The 26,596-nt window shown below is 46.2% G+C and overlaps 2 protein-coding genes across 6 annotated transcripts in view; both read right to left on the reverse strand.

The window, feature by feature from the left end:
- Window positions 1-26,596, reverse strand: part of TXNRD1 (thioredoxin reductase 1) — a 90,232-nt gene that overhangs the window by 16,371 nt on the left and 47,265 nt on the right. For 4 of the 5 annotated variants that reach the window (XM_058673045.1, XM_058673042.1, XM_058673043.1 and 1 more), the window contains 8 exons: window positions 12,828-12,950; window positions 11,175-11,247; window positions 8,751-8,870; window positions 5,825-5,967; window positions 4,453-4,568; window positions 2,897-3,122; window positions 939-1,031; window positions 304-380 (listed from right to left, as the gene is read on the reverse strand). In XM_058673045.1, the coding sequence (XP_058529028.1) occupies window positions 304-380; window positions 939-1,031; window positions 2,897-3,122; window positions 4,453-4,568; window positions 5,825-5,967; window positions 8,751-8,870; window positions 11,175-11,247; window positions 12,828-12,914 (935 nt within the window). In that variant the 5' untranslated portion in view covers window positions 12,915-12,950. Of the gene's footprint in view, window positions 1-303; window positions 381-938; window positions 1,032-2,896; window positions 3,123-4,452; window positions 4,569-5,824; window positions 5,968-8,750; window positions 8,871-11,174; window positions 11,248-12,827; window positions 12,951-14,102; window positions 14,125-26,596 lie in introns of those variants that run through there. The other variant, XM_058673044.1, reaches the window with a different exon arrangement.
- Window positions 16,908-18,249, reverse strand: EID3 (EP300 interacting inhibitor of differentiation 3). Its single transcript, XM_004589589.3, has one exon. It carries the CDS (start codon window positions 18,217-18,219, stop codon window positions 17,116-17,118), a length of 1,104 nt encoding a protein of 367 aa, XP_004589646.2. The 5' UTR covers window positions 18,220-18,249; the 3' UTR covers window positions 16,908-17,115.

The raw sequence follows: 26,596 nt of genomic DNA on the forward strand, positions 1-26,596 counted from the left end.
GACCACTAACTCTGACACCGTCCTGCCTGCCACAGCCGCTGCAACCACTTGGAGACTGAATAAACAGATGGAAGAGCTCTGTGTCTCTCTCTTTCTCTTTCAAATAATCAATAAGAAAATTCTTTAAAAGTCAGAATCATAAAAAACCAAAAGGGGGAGGGGTGGTATCCAGAAAGTACTAAGGTGCGTGATCACGGTAGATGCTATGTAAGCGAAAAAAGTAAACTCTCCAAAGTTTTTAGAAATAAAAAACTGAAATAGTACCCAATAATATCCATGATATAACAAAAGTGTTTTCCTTACTTTTCATTTATCTTTACGCCCACGGTGTCTAAGCCAATTTTTCTTGTGCAAGCATCTCTTCCTATTGCCAGCAACACCTGAAAAATCACTTTTATATTAGTGACTGTTAACAAATAGGCTTTGCATGAACTATTGAACTACACTTTTTCTCTTTTCATTAAGCTAACCTCATTTCACTTTCCAGATCTGGAAAGAAAACATATCCTTAAGAAAATAATGTAGTATTTAAACAAAATCTTTCATGAAGTAAAATCCTTTGAACACAATGTAATCTAAATGCTTTACCACTTTTGATTTAGAGAAAAGGAATTAAGAATTCCTTAATACAAGATCAGACACAAGGTAGCACAGTTGTGACTGAGTTCAGTTACTTTTTAAGTGGTAGGCTGAGGGGCTGAAAACCCACACGTCACACAAAAGAGCTTATTTCAGAATTCTGGTGCCTTTTTAATATACATTTGATGTTATAGCTATGACAATCAAAAACCATCTCTGTGCCAAAAAGAACTGTAACATCCCAAGCAATTCCGAAGTTAGAATACAGCACAGCATTAGCAAACAGTCCTTCAAGGAACAGAGCAGCAAACTCACAGCTCTGTCTTCTGGTGAGGGACTAAGCTGGGCCCATTCCTTACCGTGTTATATTCTCCTTCAATGGTTTCTTCAGTAGTGGTGGACTTGGCTACCACTCTGAGCCGGCCTGGGGTCCCTGCTTCAATTTGTTCAACCTGCAAAAGTGATGGAAGGCACAATCTGACTGAGGGGACAGACGGTGTCTTCCCTCTTCAGGTTAGTTAACCCAAAGCTAAAATCTGATCTGACAGATCTCTTACGTCCCACTCTCCTTGCCTTAAAACCGCTAGGATGGAAAGTGACCCCTTCTTTCTTGCTTTTTAAATGTAGCTTGCTGGAGCTTTCTTGCCAAAAGATCTTAAACAAAATACAATTCAAAGAAAAGACAGGAACAAAGAATTCCAGAGAAAACACACAATCACTGAATCAGACCAATGATATACTGCTTTTCCCATCTTCTCATTTCCTAATTAATCCAGAACCATTAGTCCCTGAGCGAGCCACTGCTGTCCCAACTCAAAGGTTCCCTTTAAGCTACCAATGCTCAGCGTTCATTGACAATAAAGCCTGAGGCCAAAGACACGGATCTATTCACAACCAGGAGGGGTCTCTGGGTAAGGACGCAGGAGACTGAACAAGCGCAAGTACTTCTGTTTCAGCAAATGAGAATGAGACCATCAGCAGCCAAAGAGGTGTCACCAATAACCTACAGACCAGGGAGTAACGACTTAGAACCTGATCACCTGGGAGCTTTGTCAAGCGTGCAGCTGGGTACTGGCTAGAGACGCAGCTACTCCACTTCCTGCTGAGGGCCTGGGAAAAGCAGTGGAGAACGGCCCAAGTGTTGGGCCCCTGCAACCCACACGGGAAACTCAGCTCAAGCCCCTAGCTCCAGCATGCCCTCACTCAGCCCTTGGCCCCTGCAGCTACTGTTTGGGGGGAATGATCCAGCCTACTTCTCCCTCAAACTAAAACTTCCAAAAAAATCTTTCTTGTTAAAAACAAGTAAGTATGTGCTTGAATTTTGCTCCCAAGTTAACTGCCTGCAAAGGATTTTTTTCTGAAATTTTTCACAGAAGAAATTAATAAAAGAATCAACTCCAATTTCTACTATACTGTTGATCAAGAAAACTAATAAGGGTAATTTTATTTTCATCATCAATAAATAGCCAAGATGTCCTTCTTGAATTCCCTTTGCTTCTTACATACATAGCAAAGCCATTTTCAATGTCTCAGAAAATTCTTTCCTCTTTAAAATGGAAATGTTCTTTTTCTGGGAAGAGTCGAACTGGTCTGTACCACGGGGATATCTCACAATGGCGACAGCCTCATCCTACCTCAACCCTTGCTCCCTTAACGACACACTAATACTCCAGTCAGGCCTCTCTGTACCCGATAGCCTTCCTCCCCACACAACCTATGTTCTCTGCTCAAAATGCATTCTCTCCACAAGCTCTGCAGGGGCTCCTTTCCTTCCTAACAGAGACTGCTCTACATCTGGGTACTGGAAATCAGACACGCAAGCCTCCCCATTTTACCAGGAACGGTTCACCACACTTCAAGGCCTCACGCAGGTTCCTGAGTGCTTTCCTGTCGGTGCAGCGCAGTGCCTGGGGCTGCTTTCCCTGATCACAGCCCAGGTGCAGACACAGCATCCATCCATCCCTCTCCTCCCCTAACACAAACCTACAGAAAGGAGGTACTCCAAAGCCCTCCGCAGTCACATCAAACGACAGCTTCCCATCAGGTTTCCTACAGGCCAGGCACTGCTCTCAGTACTCCACAAGGGCTGGCTAATGCAATCCTCACAACTCGGGGACGGGTCATTAGCATCATCCTCATTTCACGGATCTGAGGTCCAGAGACGTTAAGCCATTCTTCCAAAGTCACAGGGCAAGAAACTAGTGATAAGAGCATTTGAATCCCAGGGTATTTTCATTCTCAAGCTCATATGGTTACCTTTCAACATTACAGGGACCATGCATATAAAAGCAACACATCTATCCGTATCCACACCTACCTTAATGGGTACATACTGCCTTATGAACTTGACGCCATGTTCTTCCATGTGTTCACCAATCTTGTTGGCCATGTCCTGGTCAAATCCTCTGAGCAGAATGGACCGTACCATCACAGTGACATCCAAACCGATACCAGCAAGAAAGCCAGCGCACTCCAAAGCAACATAGGATGCTCCGACCACCAGGGTTTTACCCGGGCAGTAAGGTAGGGAGAACAGATCATCACTGAAAAGAAATTAAGGCAGGAAGAAGAGGGGAATGTTCATGCATCATGAATGAGAAAACCAAAGGAAACATTTTTATTTTCAAAGGAACATGATACTTTTTAAAGTTATAAACACTCAATTAACCAAACACATAACTCATGGGAACCTCATGGTGTTAGATATTCTCCTTTTCTTGACATTCAGTTGCTTTGGGCCTAATGCAAACCATTCTGTCCATGTACTGGAAGGCACGTAACTTCTGGCATTTGTCCAAAACAATTTTGAACTATCTGGAATGAATCATGCATTCGCAGACCATGCCCCTATCCCACTCAGCTCTTTCCAACATGGAAAATCCGTACTGTTTTTCACCTATATTATCAAGAGTGGGATCTATCAATGTCTGTGTCCAATTCTGTCCCTCCTCAAATTATTTCAATGGAATGCTGCCCTCCAAAGTGATAGTATTAAGAGGTAAGGTGTTTGGGCCCTGCACAATAGCCTAATTCGATCCCATGTGCCCTGCCTGCGCCAGAATACCATGTGGGTGCCAGTTCGTGTCCCGGCTACTCCACTTCCCATCCAGCTCCCTGGTTGTGAACTTGAAAAGCAGTAGAGGATGACCCAAAGCCTTGGGACCCTGCACCTGCATGGAAGACCCAGAGGAAGCTCTGGGCTCCTGGCTTCGGATCAGCACAGCTCCTGTCGTTGCGGCCACTTGGGAGTGAGCCAGCAGATGGAAGATCTGTCTCTTTCTTTTTCTTTTAATTAAAAAAAAAAATCTTTAAAATAAATAAACTGCCAATCAAAACCTCCTTGTCTGACTCCTGTACTTCAGAAGGCCCCTGCTGATGCTGCATTCATTCATTCAGCAGTGAATGGGGACGAAGGGTCTGGGAAACCCAACAGCTAGCCTGCCTAACGCCCATGATGTCCACGATGAAAAATCGTAGGGTAACCTGTGATTCCAGATTTGCACAAACGCAATGTGCATACCCATAGTCACACTTACTTTACAATTACAAGCTGTTTGTGAGCATCCCTGCGGCTTTATAGGGTCTACGCATACATACACATGCATACTTAACTTTCAAAGACACAGATCTATAAAAAAGAATGTTAGCAATGACAGTAAGGCTGCATGCCAAGATGACCAATAGTCATGGTTTCTGAATTTCTCGAATCTTCTCCCAAAATATTTTTTCCCTTTCCTATGTTTTGTAATCTGCTGTCCCGAAAAAAGGCAAATAGGACAAAGATTTTGGTCTGATATACAAGAACTGGACCAAACTGACTCAAAGAAAAAAGCGCAACTCCCGAGCTTTCTTCTCCCTGCTTCTCCTGCTCACCTGCTGATGCAGTACTCCTTGTCCCCAGGGATGCCCAGGTAGCGTGGCCTTTCACCGGTAGCAATGAGAAATCGCTCTGCTGTGTAAATTTTTTCTTTGCCTTTATTATTTGTTGCCTATGAAGGAAAACAGTAATGCAATTATTCTGTGTGCAATTATCCCTTAGAATTTTAAATGTGATAGATAACAAGGGGCATTCACCGGATGCCACATTTCATTCTTGGAAGAACTTGGTAACAGTAGCCTTTACTGTGGCACAGCATGTGAAATCACCACTTGCAGTGCCAGCATCCCATAAGGCCATCAGTCGGAGCCCTAGCTGCTCCACTTGCAGTGCCAGCATCCCATAGGGCCATCAGTCGGAGCCCTAGCTGCTCCACTTGCAGTGCCAGCATCCCATAGGGCCATCAGTCGGAGCCCTGGCTGCTCCACTTGCAATCCAGCTCACTGCGAATGCACCTGGGAATGCAGCAGAGAATAGCCCAAAGGCTTGTGTCCCCACCACCTCTGTGGGAGGATCAAGAAAAAGCTATTAGCTCCTGGCTGCAGTCTAGCTTGTGGCAGCCATCTGGGGAGTGAGCCAGCAGAGGGAAGGCAGTACACTAAGAAAGAGTGTAAGGTTATCAGGCCAGCAGACTTGCTCAAATCAGCAATGCCAGTTAAGTGGCCATCAAACCCAGGCCGTCTGGCCTAGCGAGTCTTACTGGGCTCAGAAAGGTAGAGCTCCCCCACCACATGAGACGAGTGCCTTACGAAAGAGCAGGAGCTAGCAAGCTGCTGACTCATTCTGCCACATGGGGACAAAGCAGGTGTCCTAGGACCAGGACACCAGCCTCACCTGTGCTGTGGTGCAGTGGGTAAAGCCCACCCTTAAAATTCCCACACCTCCACCAAAGGTGACCAAAAGGGGTGGTGGCAAAGTTACCACACTGCATGGTCTAGGCCACAGGGATTATCATTTTCCTAATACTTTCCATACCTTAGAATATTTTGTCCTCTCCTACCACCAACTTAATCTTATTTTAAAACAACAACTTGGGGTCCAGCCCGGTACCCTGGTGGCTAAAGTCCTGCCTTGCACATGACTGGATCCCATATGGGTGCTGGTTCGTGTCTCTGCGGCCCAACTTCCCGTTTACTCCCTGCCTGTGGCTTGGGAAAGCAGTCGAGGATGGCCCACATGAAAAACCTGGAGGCTCCTGGCCCCTGGCTTTGGATAAGCTCAGGTCCAGCTGTTGCAGTCGCTTGGGGAATGAATCAACGGATGGAAGATCTTCCTCTCTGTCTCTCCTCCTCTCTGTATATCTGACTTTCCAATAAAAATAAATAGATCTTAAAAAAAAAAAGGTGTCTCAGAATGTAATGCAATTACCTTAATCTGATGAGGACCGATGAACTCCCCATAGGCGTTCTCATAGACCACCTTCTTCTCCCGTAGAGCCACTCGGTAGCCCCAGTTCAGGGAGCCGATGTGATTCTGGACAGCCTCCGTCATCTTCTCCCAGTCATGCTCAACTGCATAGGACAATTACAACACAAGGGTAGGCTTTTCGGCTGCATGGCCAACAACATTTCTCAGTCACTACTCCCCAGAAACAAAGCGCTGAGCTCTTGGGGGAAAAACGGGGGCCTTCACTTTAGGAACACGAGCCACATTTTCATCTCTAGGGATCCTTTCCCTTGCAGAAGAGCAATGCAAGGCTGCTTGACAACTGTCCAGACCATAATAGTCACATGTATTTGAACTTCTTTATCTAGAAATGAACTGGAACTTTGGATTGTAAATATTAACTGCTGGGTTATATATAAAGAGAGTTAGGGCTTAGGGTGCTACATTTGAAATTCCAAGAGATTTCAATAAAAGCAGGTGTAAGGTTACTCAAGCGGTAACTGTGCCAGCAGCTGATATATTATGGCAGAAATTCAGTCCACCACTTCTGCAAATGAAGTTTTATTGCAATACAGCTACACGCCAGTCTCTACATACTATCCTCACGCCACATGGCAAAACGCAGAATGTGAGACACGGGCCATATGGCCCCTGAGGCCTAAAATATTGACTACCTGGACCTTACAGAAAAAGCTGACTGCTCCCTGCTTGTGGCCTAGGAAAACAGTAGAGGATGGCCCAAAGCCTTGGGACCCTGCACCCCTATCTGGAGGAGGTTCCTAGCTCCTGGCTTCAGTCTTGTGCAACTGGCCATTTATTAAAACTCACATATAGGTGCAGATGCTGTGGTGCAGCCGGTTAAGCCACCAGCTGTGACTAATCCAAGTCCCAGCTGCTCCACTTTCGATCCAGCTCCCTGCTAATACACTTAGAAAAGCAGCGGAAGGTGGTCCAAGTGCTTGGTCCTGTGCCTCTTTCCATGTGATACACCCAGAGGAATTCCAGCACTTGGCTTTGGCCGAGCTCAACCCCAGCCAATGTGGGCATTTAGGGCAGTAAACCAGTGGGCAGAAGATGTCTCTCCTTCTGTGTCTCTCCCTTTCTCTCATTCTTACTTTCAAGTGTTTCAAGATTTATTTTTTTAAAGATTTATTTATTTGAGAACATAAATATTCCACCTTCTGGCTTGCTCCTCAAATGACTGCAATGTCTAGGGCTGGGCCAGGCTGAAGCAAGCAGCCAGGAACCAGGAGCCTCATCTAGATCTCCCATGTGGGTGCAGGTGCTCAGCGCTTGAGCCATCTTCCACTGCTTTCCTAGGAACATTAGCAGGGAACTGAATCAGATATGGAACAGCCAGGACCCAAACCAGTGCCCATCTGTGATGCCAGCACCAGCTCCAACACAATAAAACTTCAAAGAAAAAAAATCACAGCAGCCATCTTACTTTCTCCTTCAACTAACCTGATAAGCAGTAGCCCCAGGATTTATGCATATTTTTAAGACTCCTTATTATGTGTCCAGTTGATAGCATGAGGCTAACCTCCACCAGCACCACACACAAACTGGAAAACAAACTTCACAGATGAAGGAAGTGAGAGTCTGCATGACACCTCCCCAGCCTGGTAATTTACCTGCATTTATGAGTCAGGGGTTCAGGAAGAAGGCGGCATATGGATACACAAAATTGACTGGCATAAATCAAAATTTGTGTGGAACAACCCGACTTCAAATTCTAAACCTTTTCTGATGAATATTCTTGTTACACGGCTTCATCCATGGCATTTCTAAAGTGTCAACTGAGAAGCTAAACAAATGCCCTGAATGGGACCCTGTTGTTAATGGGGTGTAAGCAGTAGCAGTCTGCCAGGAGCGGAAAGGGCAGACATGGTTGGCAGACACACAAGTCAGCAAGAACATGGAGGAAGGACGGGCAGAAACATGGCAGACGACTGGAACCTTGTGTATCAAATTCATGCTGCATTGCCAGAAGTCTGCTCAACTGGGCAACAAAAGATGCGATGGTGCTCAGACACACAGCACGGCCTAGGCGGCCACAGGCCACAAGCAGAAAGCAGACTTGCACTGGGTCGGCAGAAACAGATGAGACCTCCAACATGAGAAAACTTGGAGAAGAAACCAGTTTTCTACACCTCCAGTCATAAAAAAAAAAAAACTTGATTTCACACAAGAAGGAAGAGCACCAACAGAGGTGTGATTTGTTTGAAGAGCAGCAACATTCTTCACAGCATGTAAAAACTATGCCTCGTTTTTGCACTTAGTAGGCTATTTATGGCGTCTCCCAAAGTCACAAAATAGCTTATCCTAGCTACTAGACTGAAGATTTCTCCCTCAAATAGCCCATACTTCATCAATCTCAAGACTAGAATTTCACTGTTCAAGGACAGAATGATGTGCAGGTCATGAATTAGTCACAGAGCTGGGTCAGGCCTCCCCCAAACCTCCTGGCATATAGAGTATCCCGCCACTTCAACCAGCCCAGCATTTACAGAGTACTCTAAATATTTTTAATCCAACAAGGTCTAACCTCAACCAACAGTCCCCTGTCAATGTATTAGCTCAGAAATTATCTGGAGAGGGAAAAACGCAAACACCTCGACAGAAAGCCAATGTAATTTGCACTGGCTTATAAATTACTAACACTGCATGGTCTCTCACAAGTGCATGAAAACTCATTTCAAAGAATTCTTGTTTTCTATTACAGAAATACCACACTCCAAGTGTAGTAGCTATTCTTACCATAATAACTATGCAACTAAGGAAAAGTGTAGTGATTTCATCCATACAGAATGCAAACACTAAAAACCACTCCCAGAATATCTGCCAGTCTCATATACACACTGCTCAAAACCCCAAGTGCCAAATGAAAAGCAGCTCATTCCCATACCCGTCTCCTCGAATTTCCAACCATAATTGCGAGAGTCTCGCAGCGCCTGTCCCAGCAGAGCCGCCTGGTGCATCAGCTTTTTAGGTATGCAACCCACATTCACACATGTTCCTCCGAGACCTGCAACAACATGGAGAAGCCAGCTCAGAGCCTGTTTTACAACCCTTCAAAGGAAAAGGTCAGTGGTTATTAAGATTCTGTCAAACACGGCATTTTACTTGCTTAATGTGGCTACTACTACGTATGTAAATTTATTCCTAACTCTTGTGACATTTCAGAAAGCCAAACATGACATCATCCTAAAACAAAAACAGAAGTAGACTTTTGCAATTTCTTTAAAAAAATGATAATATTTTGTTTGTGTTCTGGATTTTTTTAAAAGACTATTTATTTATTTGAAAGGCAATTACAGAAACAAAGAGGGAGAGACAGAGAGAAAAAAATGTTCCATGGCTCATGTAGCTCAATCCCTAGATGGGCACAATGGCCAGGCTGGGTCCGAAGGAAGCAAGGAGCCAAGAGCTTCTTCCAGGACTCCAATGCGAGTACATGTGCCCAAGGACTTGGGCCATTCTCTGCGGTTTTTCCAAGTGTATTAGCAGGAAATCAGATTGGAAGTGGAGGGCCTGCAACAAGATGCCAGATTTATCTGCTGCACCACAATGCCAGCTTCCACAATTTCTGTATGTCTCAAAGATCCAAAATTATATAACGCCGATAAACATGACAATTGTATACTTGTCACTGAAAATAGGCACAGAATCAAGTGATGTTGTTATGCTGGGTATGATTAGACTGATGTGGGTTTGAAATTATAAAATGTGGCATGTGTATAGATTTTAAGGATGTGACCTAAAGCTTTTACTTGATTCTCTGAAAAACTGTTCTTCCATCAAAAGGAATTAACAGTTCTCTGCGTAAATAACATGATGACAACTTCTGACTCTGAACAAAATGCAGGCCGGTGGAGGGGGATCCAAACAACATGAGTTACCACGAGGTGCTTGGGTGTCCATGGCCTTGAAAGCTCACAGTCAGCATTCTGAGAAGCAGCAGGGGGTCGCACAGAGTGCAGGCACCACAGGGTAGGACATGCACTGGCACCAAGAGTGTGTGATGCAGAGCTGACACCTGGAGTTAACCCAAGAGAAACTAGAAATGGTGCCATCTGAACTTGCTGCTCTCGTCTAACACAAGCAGCCCAGCGATCTCTATGGAATGCACCTATCACATCACTCCCTTACCTTAATGCCTCAGAGGCTTCCCATGCACTCCTACAAATTCACCTTGGCCCACCAGGTCCTGCACAGGCCTGACACCTGCCTTCTGACCAGTCACTGCTGATACCATTACCTCAAGCCTCTGTGACTTGTGCCACAACCACGAGGGACTGTTACCTGCCTCGTGGTCTCTGTCTGAGAAGTTCTGCCTCAGCTTTTGGCATTCTCATTCTTGAGGCTTCATCTAGATGCCAGGTCTGAAGCTGACAGTGTGGCATAGCGGGCAACACTATCACTATAAAATGCGCACTGCGTACGGGTGCTGGCTGGAGTTCTGGCTGCTGCACTTCCGAACCAGCTCTTACCCACACGGGAGACCTGGAGTTAGCTCACAGCTTCAGCCTGACCCATTCCTGCTCATTACACCATCTGAGGAGTAACCAAACAGATGGAAGATTGTGTGTGTGTGTGTGTGTGTGTGTGTGTGTGTGTGTGTGTGTGTGTGTGTGTGTGTGTGTGTGTGTGTGTGTCTCGTCTCTGTGAACTCTTTCAAGTGAGTACACAGATCTTTAAAATAAATTGATAAATGCTGGCTCTTCAGAAGTCTTCCTCAATAATTTTCTCAAAGTCTCCTACCAGAGCCTCCCAATCATGCTGTATTTTTCTCAGTCTCACTCAGCATACCTCCTAAGTTTCTTACTTCTCTTTTAATCCCCCCACTACAATACAAGCTTCAAGATGACAGCAACTTCTCATGTATCAAATCCACTACTCTACCTCAGAGTATCTAAGGGCTCAACAAAGACCTGGTGAAACAAGCAAGCAACATGTAATTCACGAGATTCAGAGCTAGCATGGGCTAGCCATTAAAGTATCAAATTCCACTTTTGGTAGAATGTGGGAGGTAGATTTAAATTATGAAAAGTTGGCATTTTCAGTTATGAAAGCCCCTAAATTACCAAAACATTTACCTTCAAATCACAGCTTGTGGAAAAAAACTCACTAGCTTGACTTGGTGCCAAAGAAACTGATTTTTTTCAGCATTTAACCTGAGCCCATTCTAGCTTAGCTCAGTGAAAAAGGTCTATATTTTTAGCTTTGTTTTCAATTTTTCTTTTAAATTGAGTTCTAGGAGTCATTTCAACAGTAGCAAAGAAAGGCTTGCTTCTGTAAAAACACTTCCGAAATATTTTAAAAATCTTACCCCATCTAGTTCCAAGAGGCGTGGGGGTGACAAAATCCAGAACCATCACCTTCTTGCCATATTTAGCTGCCTCCTAGAAAATACAAGTATTAAAATTAGTTGAAAAGGATCACAAGATAGATCACAAACAATTAAAATCCAGTCACGATTAAGCTATAAATGCCTAAAGAATAGCCAATTGTTAATACTTGAGAATTTCCTATATCACGATGATTAATTCAACTTCAAGATAAAAATCAACAAGTATTCAAATAAGGGCTGGCATTGTAGCAGAGCACGTAGGGTTGCTGCATCCCATAAGGGCACCAATTAATGTCCTAGATCTTACATTTCCAATCTAACTCCCTGCTAAGAGCTTGGGAAAAGCAGTGGAAGATGACCCAAGTATCAGGGCCCCCTTAAACCCATGCTAGAGTGGTGACGCTCCTGGCTTCAGCCCAGCCCAACCCTAGATACTGGGACCATCTGGGCAGTGAAGCAGTGGATGGATGATCTCTCTCCCACTCTCTCTGTAATTTTGACTTTCAAATAAATAAATGTAGATGACATTTGTAAAAATTTTACAACCAAGTGGAAATCTCAGAAGTCTTTTTAATTCCAGTTGTATAACAGTTTTAGTAACAACTGGACCAAAAAATGTGGCCATTTCCAAGCAACTGGTTAAGTAGCTGCTAGATCCAGTTTACTAATAGTCTATAGCCTTTTATCTGACAGTCTAAATTTCTAAGTCCTGAAGAATACTGCACATATTTTTCGACGGAAGTTGTCAGATTTCCTAAAATTTCCACGTGAAGAGCCCATGGAGAGGCTGAGGACATACATAGGTTTTCCAGCTCTGTTTCAAGGGAAGTAAAGAGAAAGGTCACAAGTTCATTTGCAGAATTTTGCATCTTTCTCAGACAGTAAGCTGTGGGTGCAGGCAACGAGAGTTCCGAGGGCTTTTTTCAAAGGACAGAGTCTACGTGTCCTTCAAACACACTGTCAAGATGTCAGCAGGGACTCACCAATCACTTTTGGCAAAACACTGCTTCATGCTACACTGGCCTGCCTCCTCTAAATCCACTTTACTCACTCACCACGGACTACATCTACCTATGGCAGGAGAAAAGTCAGTACAGCTTTTCAAAGAACCTGTGGGGGAAGGACAGGCCTGAGGGCTCATCAAGCGGGACACGCACCTGCACTCAGGGAGAGGAGCCTGCCTGCCAATCTTCCTTCTGCACACATCCTCTTCCCAGTCAGATGTATGCCACAGAGCTAGTGGTTAACCTCAGATCAAGGCATTAACATTTCTAGTAGATTAAGAAATATAATTATTCTCCACACTTTTAGAATTCTGAGCAGAGAATCATAAAGGTGAAAAACCAAATCATGATATCTATAAAAAGAAACATACCTAATTTCTAGTTATTCTTATATATTACCCTTAATATCTTTGAAAAACCAATTAAAAATGAGTGCAAATGCATCCCCAAACACTGGGTTCTGTACTTTTTCATAAAGAACGAACATTTCAATTCAGAAAAACATGAATAGCCAAGTCAACGTGTAAAATGCCACAAGAGTGAATCAAATGGAATCTACAGAGAACACAGAGAACTCTGCTGAGGTTGTAAGCAGAGTTCAGAGAACGCACAACGTGAGGGGCCTTGCCTTGGCGGCTGCCAGTCCTCCTGAGCCACCGCCGATGATGATAAGGTCAAAGTCATAGGACTGGGGTGGGTCCTCTGAACCATTCATCTTCAGGAGCTTCTGCAGCGTGCCCTCCTGATAAGCCTGCAGGGACACAACACAAGGACACAGAACTGAACTGAAAGATGGCAACATTCAAAGAGCCAGGAAAATCTTTCAGAAAAACAAAAAACAAAAGGCATCTTAAAAACTTGTGATTTAATTTACAGCACATAAATGGCAACACCCAGCCTCCTCTGAAGGGCCTAGAACTTGCTTTACTTGAGGTAAAGAGCCCTCAGGGTCCAAGTCCCCAGGCCTTTCCATCACTGCTCACCATGCTGAGTTGTGCTCAGATGGGACTCTGGCGGCCCAACAAACAACCTCCATCTAAACTAAGTATGACCAGCTATTTTTCCCCAAAATTTTTCAAGGAGGTAAGCTAGTTTCAACTAGTATATACCACATGTTAAAGTAAAACTGTCCACACAGTCTGGCAACCATCTGTACTTCTGTAGAATGAATGGGCTCGGGTCGGCGCAATGGGTACAGCACACTAACCCTCCGCCCTGTGTAATGGCATCCCATTTGGGTGTAGGTTTGTGTCCGGGCTGCTCCATTTCCCATCCAGCTCCTAGTTTATGGTTTAGGAAAGCAGTGAAAGATGGCCTAAGTCCTTGGGACCCTGCACCCATGTGTGACACCCAGAGGAAGCTTCTGAAGCTTCTGGCTTCCAGCCTCAGACCAGCCCAACTCTGGCTGTTGTGATCATTTGGGAAGTGAACCAACAGATGAGATTTTTTTCTCTTTCTCTTTCTCCTTACAACTCTGGTTATCAGGTAAAATAAATCTTAAAAAAAAAAAAAAAAAAAAAAAAAAAACCCTGGGAACAGCATGACAACCTAGTAGCTAAGTCCTGCATTGCATGTGCTGGGATCCCATAAATGTACCAGTTTGTGTCCCGGCTGCTCCACTTCCCATCCAGCTCCCTGCTTGTGGCCTGGGAAAGCAGACAAGGATGGCCCAAAGCCTTGGGACCCTGCACCCATGTGAGATTCATAAGAAGCTCCTGGCTCCTGGCTTCAGATCAGCTCAGCTCTGGCTGTTGAGGCCACTAGGGGAATAAACCAGTGAACAGAAGATCTTTCTCTGTCTCTCCTTCTCTCGGTAAATTTACCTTTCCAATGAACATAAGTAAATCTTGGACAAAAAATAGTTAATAAGCACGGTAACGGCCAAAAAGGTCCTCCAACTTACCATCCCAGGCTGCACACTGCTTTCCTGCTTACAGTCACCTGCAGGAGCTGATGGGCAAAGGGTGGGGTCAGCAGATGAACAGGGCGCTTGGGATGTTTCGGGAGAGGGTGCGGTGGAGGGCTGCGGAGGTGGTGGCAGGGGGCTGTGGCTGCACCCTGGTAGCACGGTGGGCCCATGTGGTGGCTCAGGGACCGAAGAAGGGGGAACAGTTAGAAGCCAGCTGCAGCAGGGACATGACTGTGTCACCCTGACAGTCTGCACAAAAGGTCTAACGTGGGAGGCTGGCAAACAGAGCCAGCACTCGTAGACTGGCATTGCGGCCAAGGTTCCTCCTGCAGTACCGCGCGCTGTGGGGGAGAAACAGTTGCGTGACAGTGGCCATTCAGACCAACAGAGCAGCAGAAGTGCCAGGAAACCAGCCGCTTCCCAGTTGTCACGGAGCGTGCTCGGCACAGATGGGGCTGAACACAGTTGCTGTGACCTAAAGAAAATCACCCCATCTTCGCTTCCCCCCAGCCTCCCAACACATCTAATACAGCAAAATAAAAGGCAAAAAAGCCAAAAAGACAAAAATCCCACTCTGCCAGCATTCACAATCTGCTCCTTGCGGGAATTCTGAGCCCCACCTTGGTTCTGAGGGCCATGTTTGTCCAGAGCGCACTTATTTCTACAAAGAGAATCCTAGAGAAACCTGGTCCTACTTAACTTCTGTGAGGTGGAACTGGCTCCTACATTTTAATTAAGTTGAAAATTTCAACTTAACATGGAAACTACCGTCATTCAGCTCCAGACAAATGGAAAGCCATCTAGGAGGGTCATACAGCTAAGACAGACAGTGGAACACAGCTCTGAGATGGCTTAAGGAACACAGACACAGGGTAAGAAGATCACAGAAAAACTCCCACCCTCCCCCAACTGCAGGTGCTGAATTTAACAGGTTGATCCAGCAAGCTCTCAATTTTGCTGGCAGTCTCAGGGTCACACTATAACCCTAAATTAGGTTTTGTTAAAGTAGGTTTTGCCTACTCATATTTACCGTACCAGAAATAACTCAGGCCAGGCATTTAGGGTACCAATTGAGAAGCCTGCATCCCCTTATAGCACATATCCAAGTGCCTGCATTCATTACCTGCTAACAGACCCTGGCGGGCAGCAGTGACGGCTCAGGTAGCTGAGTGCCTTCCAGCCACTAGGAGGGCTCCCAGCTGGTGAGGCCATCTAGGAAGAGGGCTGGCAGTTGGAAGTGCTTGCTTCTTCCTTCTATCTCCCTCAAAATTTTTTTAAATCAAAATATTCACAAATTTTAAACTAACACATTCATTACAGGTCAACAAATATTTTTAGGACAACTTTTATTTAATTACAAGAGCGCTACTATTCCGTGTCTTCAGAATTCCCTTTAATGCCTGACTTTTAGAGACAGTTCATGGGGCCCTCGCTGTGCCACAGTAGACTAAGCTCCTATCTATGGCACAGGCATCCCACAAGGGCACCGGTTCAAGTCCCAGCTGCTCCCTGATTATGCCCTGGGAAAGCAGCAGAGACTGGTCAGGCAGAAACAACTCCTGGCTCCCAGCTTTGGACCAGCCCAGCTCTGGCTGTGGTGGCCATGTGGGGAGTAAGTCAGCATACGGAAGATCTGTGTATTTGTAACTCTGACTTTCAACGAACAAACTGTTTAAAGAAAAATTCATAGTAGTCTTAATTTAAAAGGACAAACAGCATCTTAATACTATGAAAATAAAGTTCACCTCCCAGCCCTCCTAAAAGGAACACAGGGCCCTCAGACTGCAGGCTGAACCACGGCTCTAGGCTGAGTGTAGTCTAGTCGCCACCAGCCCACCAGCCCATGCTGGTCACTTGCCTTCTCCCATCTGCCTCACAGCCACACCCTTCCCACCCTGCTCCTAATACACACTGCTTCAGACTCCCCAGAAAAGTGCACGACAAGTTCACTGTTCCAGATTTCTGGAATATTAGGATCAGCCATCCTGATTCCCCGCCCCCCCAAACAGGACTGCTGTTTCACCACCTGTCCGTGTTGGTTTTTCTGCCCTTTTTACACGGTTTTGGTGTTAACCAACTCAGTTTAAGCACTTGTTCTGATGCTCTCCAGGTTAGAGGACTGGGGCTAGGTATCTCATCTTTAGGAAACTTTTTTTAAAATACACACCCCCTGGACCTCACCTGCTGGCTGAGTTTAAGGGAAACAGTGATTGTTAGCAGGCTTACTCTGTAAATGATTAATTCTTCCCTGCTGCCTGGGAATTGAAAGCTTTGTAGTGTGTCCTCCAGGTGTCACGGGAGCCCTGCGGCCTGAGCCCTGCAGGCACATCCTCCTGTGGTCCTGATCCACAACACAGAGCAGTCCAGCCCTGTACTTCTGCTCAGTGAACCCAGACACATCACCTGCGACAGGTGCTTAAACCAGGACAACCTCCATTCTACCTCTCTGTCCCCTTCAGGTTCTCAAACAATTCTCCTCCTCTTTCTTGTAACTCCAGCAACACAAACCATTTCCTCCTCTCTCCGCTACAGTGCCTAACTGGGAGCCTTCAGCTGGCAGCCCGAGAAGGGTGTTGCTTCTGAGATTCCACTGCCATCAGCAAATGCAAGGATATCTTGTCTTTCATCTCTGCACTCTGAGTACCAACCAGGTACACGCACGACTCACCATAGCACAGTAAGTAACCATGCACACAGCACAACTGACTGGTTTTTTTTTAATTATAACAAATTCACAAAATTCAGAATCTATTTTTTAAATACGTACAGAGCGTCAGAAATAAAAACGTTCCATAAATGTTATCAGTGAATTTTGTTTTAATAATAGAAGACCATGACATTGCAAACTACCAAGGAAAATACACTGCAGAGTTAAATCTCCAATGTTCATGAAATACTTTTTTCATTTTACCCGGGATATACTGTATATGCTTCTATTTAGATTTTACTGGCCATTTCTTGACATAATCCTGGCAACGCAAAACGGCTCCAAAACTTAAAACTCTGTCTAGTATGAATTTGTGATCATAGCCTCCGAAATTTCAAAAGTTGCCACAATATTTTTCCATTCCTGCAAACTCAGAGAGATGATTCCTTGCTTCCGGCCGTGGAAACCGGCGTCACTTTCTTCACCCATCTGGGTGGTACTGATCGGCTCTAATATTGGCAGTCTGTCCTGGTCAAGCCTTATTCTTGCAAAACCATCCCTTATAATGAAGGAAACGTGGAATATGTTCTCCACGGTGCGAGAGAACGAGTTTGGATCAACCACAAACTCAAAGTAGGACACGGGAGTGTCGGGGTACTCCCGGAAGTAGGTTTGCAGCAACCCCAGGATTCTCTCCACTTCCTTCTCGGTGGCCTCCTGGTTTCTGCTTAGGTCCAGCTTCCTCAACTTGGTGGGCATATCGCCACTCCCTGTCATTTGGCCAACTCTCTTCTGATGTTCAGAGCGCGCCTTTCGCAGCGCAGGCTTGAACGAACCATACAGGTAGTGGAAACTCTCGGCCCGCTGCGTCCAGGACGTGGCTTCCTTCTGCAGCACGTCCCAGAAGAGAAGGGCCACGTTATCTTCATAGCTACTCAGCTCGTCGTGCTCCTCCTCCAGCCAGTTCAGGCCCGCAAATATAAACAGGAAGTCACAAAACGCGGCTTGGTTAAAATAGCTCATATCCGAATTCAACTGCTTCGCCTTCTCTTTCCCCAAGTCGGAAGCCAGAACGAGAAACTGGGCGTCCAGGGCCGCCTCCCTAGTGCGGCTCACGGCGTCGAACAGCACGTTGGCTTCCTCCAGCGCCTCGGTGAGCGAGCTGCTGGCCGTGTTGACGATGTCCTCGCGGTTCTGCCGCATACTGTCCATCAGCTGCCGGTACTGCCTGCGGATGCTCCGGCACTCCTCCTCGTCAGCCTCCATCCCGAAGAGGGCAGCGTCCAGGTCGACCTCCTCCGAGCTGAGGTCGTCAGAGCAACCATCCGAGTCCATGGCCAGCTCCAGCTTCATCCGCTCCTCCTCCTCCGCCTGCTTTAACAAGTACTGGGCGCTGGCGATGGTCACCATGGCCGCCTCCTCTTTCGCTTCGCCTTCCTTCAGGACACCTTTTTCAACAGACATGCTGCTAACGGCGAGCGCTTTGCGAACGGCCTTCCCAACGACTCCGACGCCGCGACCGTCCACACTTAAGTGGGCAGTTGCAGCCGCGCAGGATGCCTGCTCATGCGCAGTAGCGGCCGGTGAGGCTGCCCAGCAGCTCGTTCCGCCCAGGCCCAGCCTCCCCCCGCCCTGACCCCGCCTCGCGGCAGGCCGGTTTCTCCCGGCCCCGCCTCTGCCCCGCCCCGCGGCAGGCCGGCCCCGCCCCATGGCAGCGGGCTCCGCCTCCTCCCGGCTCCCAGGCAGCACCCGCCGGTGCAGGACAGCTCCACCTCCACAGGCCCTCCTTTCCTGGAGGCAAGAGCCTCACGTTCGCGCGGGAGAACGCGCGCCAACAGTGAACCCCAGTTCTACCAGGATGTAACGGCCGTTCATTGGAGAGCCTTTCTCCCTGCTGGTGTTTAATGACAATATTATCACTTAACTTGCAAAGAGAGACTTTTGGTCAGCCTTCAGGCAAGATTTGGGAGAATTAAAGGTCTTGGAATTTGAAACGTTTTTACTATCAGAAGTTTTTCAATCACTAATAGGTGCTCAGTTATTGAGAACTAAATCTGGCTGGGCTATGTATTTGAATTAGGAACTGTGAAGACAATCCGAGATCAGAAAACACAGAGAATCCATTAGAAACACAGGTGGATCCCAAGGCGATTGTCTGGGATTCACTATACAAATGTAAATCTGGCACACTACCACACTTGTCTGCCTTCAAAAGCCAAGTTGCAGCCTCAGTGAAGGTCCTTGCAACCATGTGTAAAGTCTTAAACTCAAGGGCCCTTCGGTGCTCTGCCACCCAAAGGTGGAAGAATACAGAGTGGGTAGGCTTCTCCAAAGGGGAGGAAAATGGGGAAAAAAAATTATCTGGAACTTTGCCAAAGCCTAATAAAACTCACTGGGTGGTTACTAACCAAAGACCAGCAATGCTATGAAGGTTTTTAAGCACAATCTGTTTATAACAGACATGAAGAAAAACTGTAAATTGGGTTGATTAATCTGTTTCTGGAAAATTTACCCACTGGCAGAAGTGGGCAGAGGCGGGGGCGGAAGGGGAAGAGGGTCAGCTTCCATCACATAAAAAGCAACAATGGAAAGTCTGTTTTTAAAGACACACATAATCTTACCAACCACTGCAATGTGTCCTTTAAGGAACAGAACAAACACACCCGACTGCCCCAGGCTTCAAGGCACCAGGAAGCAAATCAACTCCGCTTCCTTCCCTTCCAAGCTTCTACATTGCTACCATTTGTCCACAAACATTGTGTTTAAGTAGGAGGAATTCCAGAAGCAACATGTCGTTTGTAAGAATACCATCTATTACAGTTACTTGTTTGTGTATTTATATAAAATCCTGCCCTATTTGGTTCTCAGAAACAAAAATGTGGCCCCATATTCCAACCATAGCTATTCTCACATTAATGTACCTGAGTATGAGTATGCACTCACTACATAATAACGTGATGAAACGTTTGATCCAGCACCTGCTCCAAGTTATTTGACAAGGAAACACGAATTTCACCGGGGTGAAACTGCCACAGCAGGGTAAGCTGGCGATATTCCGTATGTGAGCCAGGCTCTAACCATTATGTTCCTTTGGGGAGTGAGTCAGCAAGTAACAGGTCTTAAACTCTTGCCTTTCAAATAAAAGATAACACAACATGCAATTCAAAAATCCAAGACCTAAACTGGAAAAAGTTAGACCTTACAGTGAACCATCGTCTTGGGAGCTTCTGATATCCACTTGAAATTCCACGAAAGCAATTCACAAAACCCCAAAAGCCAATTCCCACCCTAAGGCACATATTTTCTGCTGACTCGGAGGAAGGAAAACAGGCTGACACCAGCTTGCTCCGTACAGAGCCTTTCATCTAAGAATTTCAAAATGCTATAGAAAATCAGTGCTATAGAAAATCAATAACGCTGTTTACGGAGATTTCTCAGGAGATAACGACACACAGCCCACACAACACCAGGCAAGCACCCTAATTCAAAGTCGTGATTTTTAATGCTGAATTCCTCTGTTTGGTCCTCGTTCCCAAGAATCTTCATACGGTTACTCAGATCATCCTTGGACAGATTCTGCCTTCAGAGTACAAGGCTTTAGATACTGCTGGAGAAAAACAATCTTACATCTAACGATTTTCCTCTTACCATCTCAAGCCTAGGATTTGTGAATTCTTAAATCATTGAACAGCAGTTTTCTATCCTGAGGTTCAATTACTAACAGTGACTATTTAAATACAACTTCAAAAGAAAGAAATTGGACCCAGTGCTGGGGCAGAGCAGGTGAAGCCAACCGCCTGCAGTGCCAGCCCAGGTTCAAGCCCCTGTTCCATTTCCAACCTAGATCGCTTCCAACGTGCCTGGAAAGCAGCGAAAGATCACCCGAGGACCTGGACCTCTGTACCCACACGGTAAAACCAGAAGCAGCTCCTGCCTCTGGATCTGCCCAGCTATATGTGTGTATATTTAACAACTTAAAACCCTTCTGGTCCCAGGCATTTCAGGTGAGTGCTGGTGGGAATCCACTAAGTCCTATTCTGACACACTGATTATCAACTAGCCCTCAGGAAGCACCTCTCCTAACTTCTCTGTTCCTTCCTTCCATGGCAGCCTTCTCTCCTTCACCCCCCAGGGCAGCCACGAGGTGCAAGTCCTGCTTTGAGCTCCTGGAGGAGCCCAATGTGAGGAGTATGTTCTCTTCCGTCTGAATTTCCTGTAAGGTCACCTACATGTGTGCATGTATCTTCCTCATTTGCTTGCTTGCTTAGATTTGAAAGTAAACTTTGCAATGACCAAGACAGACTTCTGTGCTATGTTAAAATGAGCTTTTAAAACTGTGGACCAAGGGCCCAGCGCCGTGGCCTAGCGGCTAAGGTCCTCACCTTGAATGCGCCAGGATCCCATGTAGGTAGACGCCGGTTCTAATCCCGGTGGCTCCACTTCCCATCCAGCTCCCTGTTCGTGGCCTGGGAAAGCAGCCAAGAATGGCCCAGAGGGGCCTGGTGGCGTGGCCTAGAGGCTAAAGTCCTCGCCTTGAAGTGCCGGGATCCCATATGGGCGCCAGTTCTAATCCCGGCAGCTCCACTTCCCATCCAGCTCCCTGCTTGTGGCCTGGGAAAGCAGTCGAGGACGGCCCAAAGCTTTGGGACCCTGCACCCGCGTGGGAGACCAGGAAGAGGTTCCTGGTTCCCGGCTTCGGATCGGCGCAGCACTGGCTGTTGCGGCTCACTTGGGGAGTGAAACATCGGATAAAACATCTTCTCTCTGTCTCTCCTCCTTTCTGTATATCCGGCTTTCCAATAATAATAAATCTTTTAAAAAAAAAAAAAGAATGGCCCAGAGCATTGGGACCCTGCACCCATGTGGGAGACCTGGAAGAAGCTCCTGGCTCCTGGCTTCGGATCGGTGCAACTCTGGCAGTTGTGGTCACTTGGGGAATGAATCATTAGACGGAAGATCTTCCTTTCTGTCTCTCCTCCTCTCTGTATATCTGACTTTGTAATGAAAATAAATAAATCTTATAAAAAAAAAAAAAACCTGTGGACCAGATGGGAAAAAACCCAGGTTCCCCAGCAGCAGTACTGCTTCTGACAAGCTGCTTAACCTCTGTGCCTCCAGGGTCCTCACCAGGAAGACCACCTCAGGATTCCCACCACCACTCACCTAAAATGCCTGGGACCAGAAGGGTTTTAAGTTGTTAAATACACACACATAAGTTATGAGATATAATGGATAGAACCCAAACCACAACCTAAAGAATCAAAAATGATTTTGCACAATATTTTAAGAGTGCCCATGTTTTGCTTATCACCTGAAGCCAGGTATATAATGTCCCACTTAGGGCATCATGCCTGCACTCAAAAAATTCACATTTTGGGGGCAGTGTGACGGCACAGAAGGCTAATCCTCTGCCTGTGGCGCTGGCATCCCATCTGAGTGCCAGCTCATGTTCTAGCTTCCCCACTTCCCATCTAGCTCTCTGCTTACAGTCTAGGAAAGCAGGGGAAGATGGCCCAAGTCCCTGGGGCCTTGTACCTATGTGAGCCTAGAAGCTCTAGGCTCCTGCCTTGCCGTCAGCTCAACTCTGGCCACAACAGCCAACAGCCATTTGGGCAGCTAACCAGCGGACAGAAGATCTTCTCTTTCTACCTCTCCTCTCTCTCTACAAAAATTTGCCTTTCAAATAAAAATTTTAAAAATTGTTTTAAATATTGACATTTTGAAGCATTTGAGATTTGAGATTTTAGATACTATATCAAACATTATACTACTAGAAATTTTGAATATTTTCATGTACTGAATACATAATGAAACATAATGGATTCCGAAGATTAGATACTGAAAACAGGAAAAAAAAAAGGTGCAAATAGTTTTCACTCCCAGATATTACTTTAGAAACAAAAATATATATTTAAAGGTAAAATCAGTAAGAATACCTGGCTCCTGGCTTTAGCCTGGCCCAGCCTTGACCACTGCAGTCATCTGAGGAGTAGACCAGATACATCTCTAACTCTGGTTTTCAAATAAATAAATAAATCTTACAAGTTTGGTACGCCCAGGGCCCAGTGTTGCGGCACAGTGGATAAAGCCGCTGCCTGTGATGTCACTTCAAGTCCTGGCTGCTCCACTTCTGACCTAACTCTGCTCCAAATGTGCATGAGGAAAGCAGATGATGGCCCCAATACTTGGACCCCTGCACACACATGGGGACCCAGAAGCTCCTGGCTTCAGACCTGTCCAATTCCAGCTATAATGGACATTTGGGGATTAAACTAGTAGATATAAAATCTCTGTCTCCCTGCCCCCCATTCCCATTCCCACTCCTCCACCCTGCCCCATGATTGCTTTTCAAATAAATAAAGCTTTAAAAGCAAAAAGGTCAGTATCCCAAAGAGATTTTAAATAACTGCTCTATTCAAATAAGATGGTATTATTACCAGTGAGGTAAAAGATGAAAGTCAACTCCCACCAAATAATCTGGATTCATAATTTTGGGTGTATAAACGCTCTACAGTCACTCTAAACGTGCATACTTAATGACACTAGAAAACCCAACCCTGGCTCACTGCAAAGCTTCAAGAGCACGGAAGATGAAACAAACAGAACCTCTCAAAAGTCAGGGGGATGGGTGAGCTCTGCACATCAGGTTCCAATTTTTTAAAAAGTGCTTAATTTCCACAAGTTTTCTTCACTGCTGAGTCTCTCTTCCTTTGTCGAACCGGCCTGCTGATATCTCACTTGGCCATACAGAACGGCTGTGACCATATTTTAACTTATTTGTAAGCATGTGTTAGCAAATGACGTCTTTAAAAATATGTGCATGCATCATTCTTGCGTAAATGTCTTTCCAATAAAAATAAATCTTTATTTTAAAAAAGTCCATCACCTTACAGGTTTGTTAGAGATAATAAAAATAGTGCCCGATCGCAATGTCAACAACATGGGTGTTCAAGACCATGAACTTGACGTGACTTTCTTCCCAATGAACCTGGGCACACTTTCAAACGTTCCAGGTGGCAGCTTTTGAAAACACTGAACTGCTTTCACACACGCTCCCTAGAACCCCTCTGGGAGCAACCTGGGGCTTGCTTCTCAGAGCCAAATGATCCTCGATAACATCAGACACCTTACAGTTAACTCCCTTCCTGAGACAAGACTTGTCCAGCCTCACCACCAGCATCCATTCACTCAACACCTACTGTGCGTGCAGAGGTGAGAATCCACAGGAGGTGGGCATTGTAGCGCACTAGTTAAGCTACTGCTTGGGACATGTGCAAGTGCTGCTCTAAGTTCCTGCTCCAGTTCCTGCTAACGCACATCCTAGCAGGCAGCAGAGGACAGCTCCAGCACTTGGACCCCGGCCCCTCACAGAGGAGACCAAGGTAGTTTAGGATTCCTGGCTTCGACCTGGCCCAGCCCTGACTGTTGCAGGAATTTGGGAGGTGAACCAGTGGATGCAAGAGCAATCAAATGCCTTTCAAGTACATGAACATAAACATTGGAAAAGATATGAAGATGCAAGAATGTTATCACTGATCTCCCAAAAGGACATACAGTTTCATTAAGTAGGTGCGGGGGAATGATGTTCCACTCAGTAAGCATTTAATGAATGTGTGCCCCAACTATGCTAGCAATCCCAGGATTTGCACTGGCTTAACCACCAATCATGAGCACAGGAGACAGGTATCTCAACGCAGGAATGCAAAGCCAACTGCCAGGAGTGTGAGGACTCCAGCGTGAGCTCTGCCAGGACGCAGGCCCAGACTCTGCTGCCGTCATCTGGCCAAGCATGCGCCTTACATTCCCCTGGCCTTTGTTCTCTCACCTGCAACACTGGAGAACACCACGGCCCCTTCCTGAGACTGCCCTGAGGAATAATCAACTCGGCAGCACAGCACCGGGTGAGCAGTATTTATTATTGGTAAGAAGCACATTCATTGGCACACATAAGCTTTGCTTTCCATCTTTGATACATAAGCAACAATGACCATGGGCAGGAATCGTTCTTGTCCAGAGACAAAGATGTCTGGGAGAGCTAAGGGAACAGAGAAAGCAAGAACAGGCATAGCAGTTGGGGGGAAAAAAGCCCAGACAGGAATAAATGTAAGGAATTGAACAAAAAACAAAATAAAGGAAGGAAATTTTAGCAACCCCAGCCTCCAGTGAGGAAGCAGGGTGACACAGGCTGGGGAGTGCCCCGAAGGGTCAGAATTCTTAGAAGGGGCACCTGTTCTTGATTCTGGACGCTGACCTGGGAGACAGGGAGGGAGCAATCAGGCTGGTAACCAGCAGCGGATGGCCTGGCAGAGCAGGGAGACGAGAAGCAGTTTTGGGCAGGGAGACATAAGCACCCCAACCCCAGCAAGTAAAGGGGAGCAGCGGGAAGACGCGAGGCTCTAGTCAGCCCCTGAGTGAACACTTAGGAAATGTTCAGGAGGACACGTAATGCCTAAACCATGGGCACAAAGATGCCACCACAGCAGAATAGACACACACAGCCCAAAAGGTTTGTGCTGTCATCTGGGAAAGGTGGCGGTTTGGGTCTCAGTATGCATCAGTACAACTGGTGAAACTTTCCTACTGGGGCCGGCATTATGGCACAGTGGATTAAACCACAGTCCACAGTGTCAGCCTCCCAAATAGTTCAAGGCCTGGCTGCTCCACTTCCAACCCAGCTCTCTGCTAATGTGCCTGGGAAAGCAACAGAACACACACAGGTGCTCGGGCCTCCACAGTCCATGGGGGAGACCCTGATGAAGCCTCTAGCTCCTGGCTGTTGCAGCTACATGGGAAGTGACCCAGAGCATAAAAGCTCTCTCTCTCTGGAATTTTGACTTTAAAATTTATAAATAAATATTAAAAAAAAAAAAACTTAACTCTATCAGCTGATCAATGTATTTATACTCGTAATAATCTTTGTCTCACGTGTATTTCACTACTGCTTATTTTCTTCTAAAGTAAGCCAGGAAACCTGTTCAGGTCCTCATTTTCAAAGTAATTCTCCAATGCTTCTCAGGTTGCAAGGGGTTATCTCAAAAAGAGGAATCAAAAGCTTGTTTAGAGTGAGGAGAAAGGGCCCTGCGCGATAGCATAGCAGCTAAAGTCCTCGCCTTGCATGTGCCAGGATCCCATATGGGCACCGGTTCTGGTCCCAGCAGCTCCACTTCCCATCCTGCTCCCTGCTTGTGGCCTGGGAAAGCAGTCATGGATGACCCAAAGCTTTGGGACCCTGCACCCATGTGGGAGACCTAGAAGAAGCTCCTGGCTCCTGGCTTCGGATCGGCACAGCACTGGTCGTTGCCCTCACTTCCGGAATAAACCATCGGACGGAAGATCTTCCTTTCTGTCTCTCCTCCTCTCTGTATATCTGACTTTGTAATAAAAATAAATAAATCTTAAAAAAAATAGAATGAGGAGAAAGAGAATGCTTAGATTTATCCAGTTACTGCTTATTGGGCCCTCCACCTGCTGCTCCTGCTGAGGTGCCTGGGAAAGCCGCAGAGGAAGGCCCAAGTGATTGGGGCCCTGCACTTATACATACAACCCAGACGCCATTCCTGACCCACCCAGCTCCCACCAGTGCGATCCTAAGAGGAGTGAACCAGCAGATGGAAGATCTCTTTCTCTTTCTCTCCCTCTTCCTACCCACCAACTCTGCCTTTCAAATAGACAAAGCTTTCTTTAAAAATAAAAATTACTAATTTCCTAATGCCTATTCAGTTAACAGAAGTTAGGTCAGAACAGACCTGCCTTTGTCTCTGTCTACCTACCAAGACCGGAACCCGGGTTTTCCCAACCTACACCCGCCCACTGTCCACAACTCCCCTGGTGTCACCTTCCC

The sequence above is a fragment of the Ochotona princeps genome, chromosome 15 (assembly GCF_030435755.1).
Source record: "Ochotona princeps isolate mOchPri1 chromosome 15, mOchPri1.hap1, whole genome shotgun sequence".
Lineage (NCBI taxonomy): Eukaryota > Metazoa > Chordata > Mammalia > Lagomorpha > Ochotonidae > Ochotona > Ochotona princeps.

Bases quoted from the DNA above. Each gene is read 5' to 3' on its own strand.
- EID3 (XM_004589589.3), bottom strand. From the start codon at position 18,219: ATGTCTGTTGAAAAAGGTGTCCTGAAGGAAGGCGAAGCGAAAGAGGAG.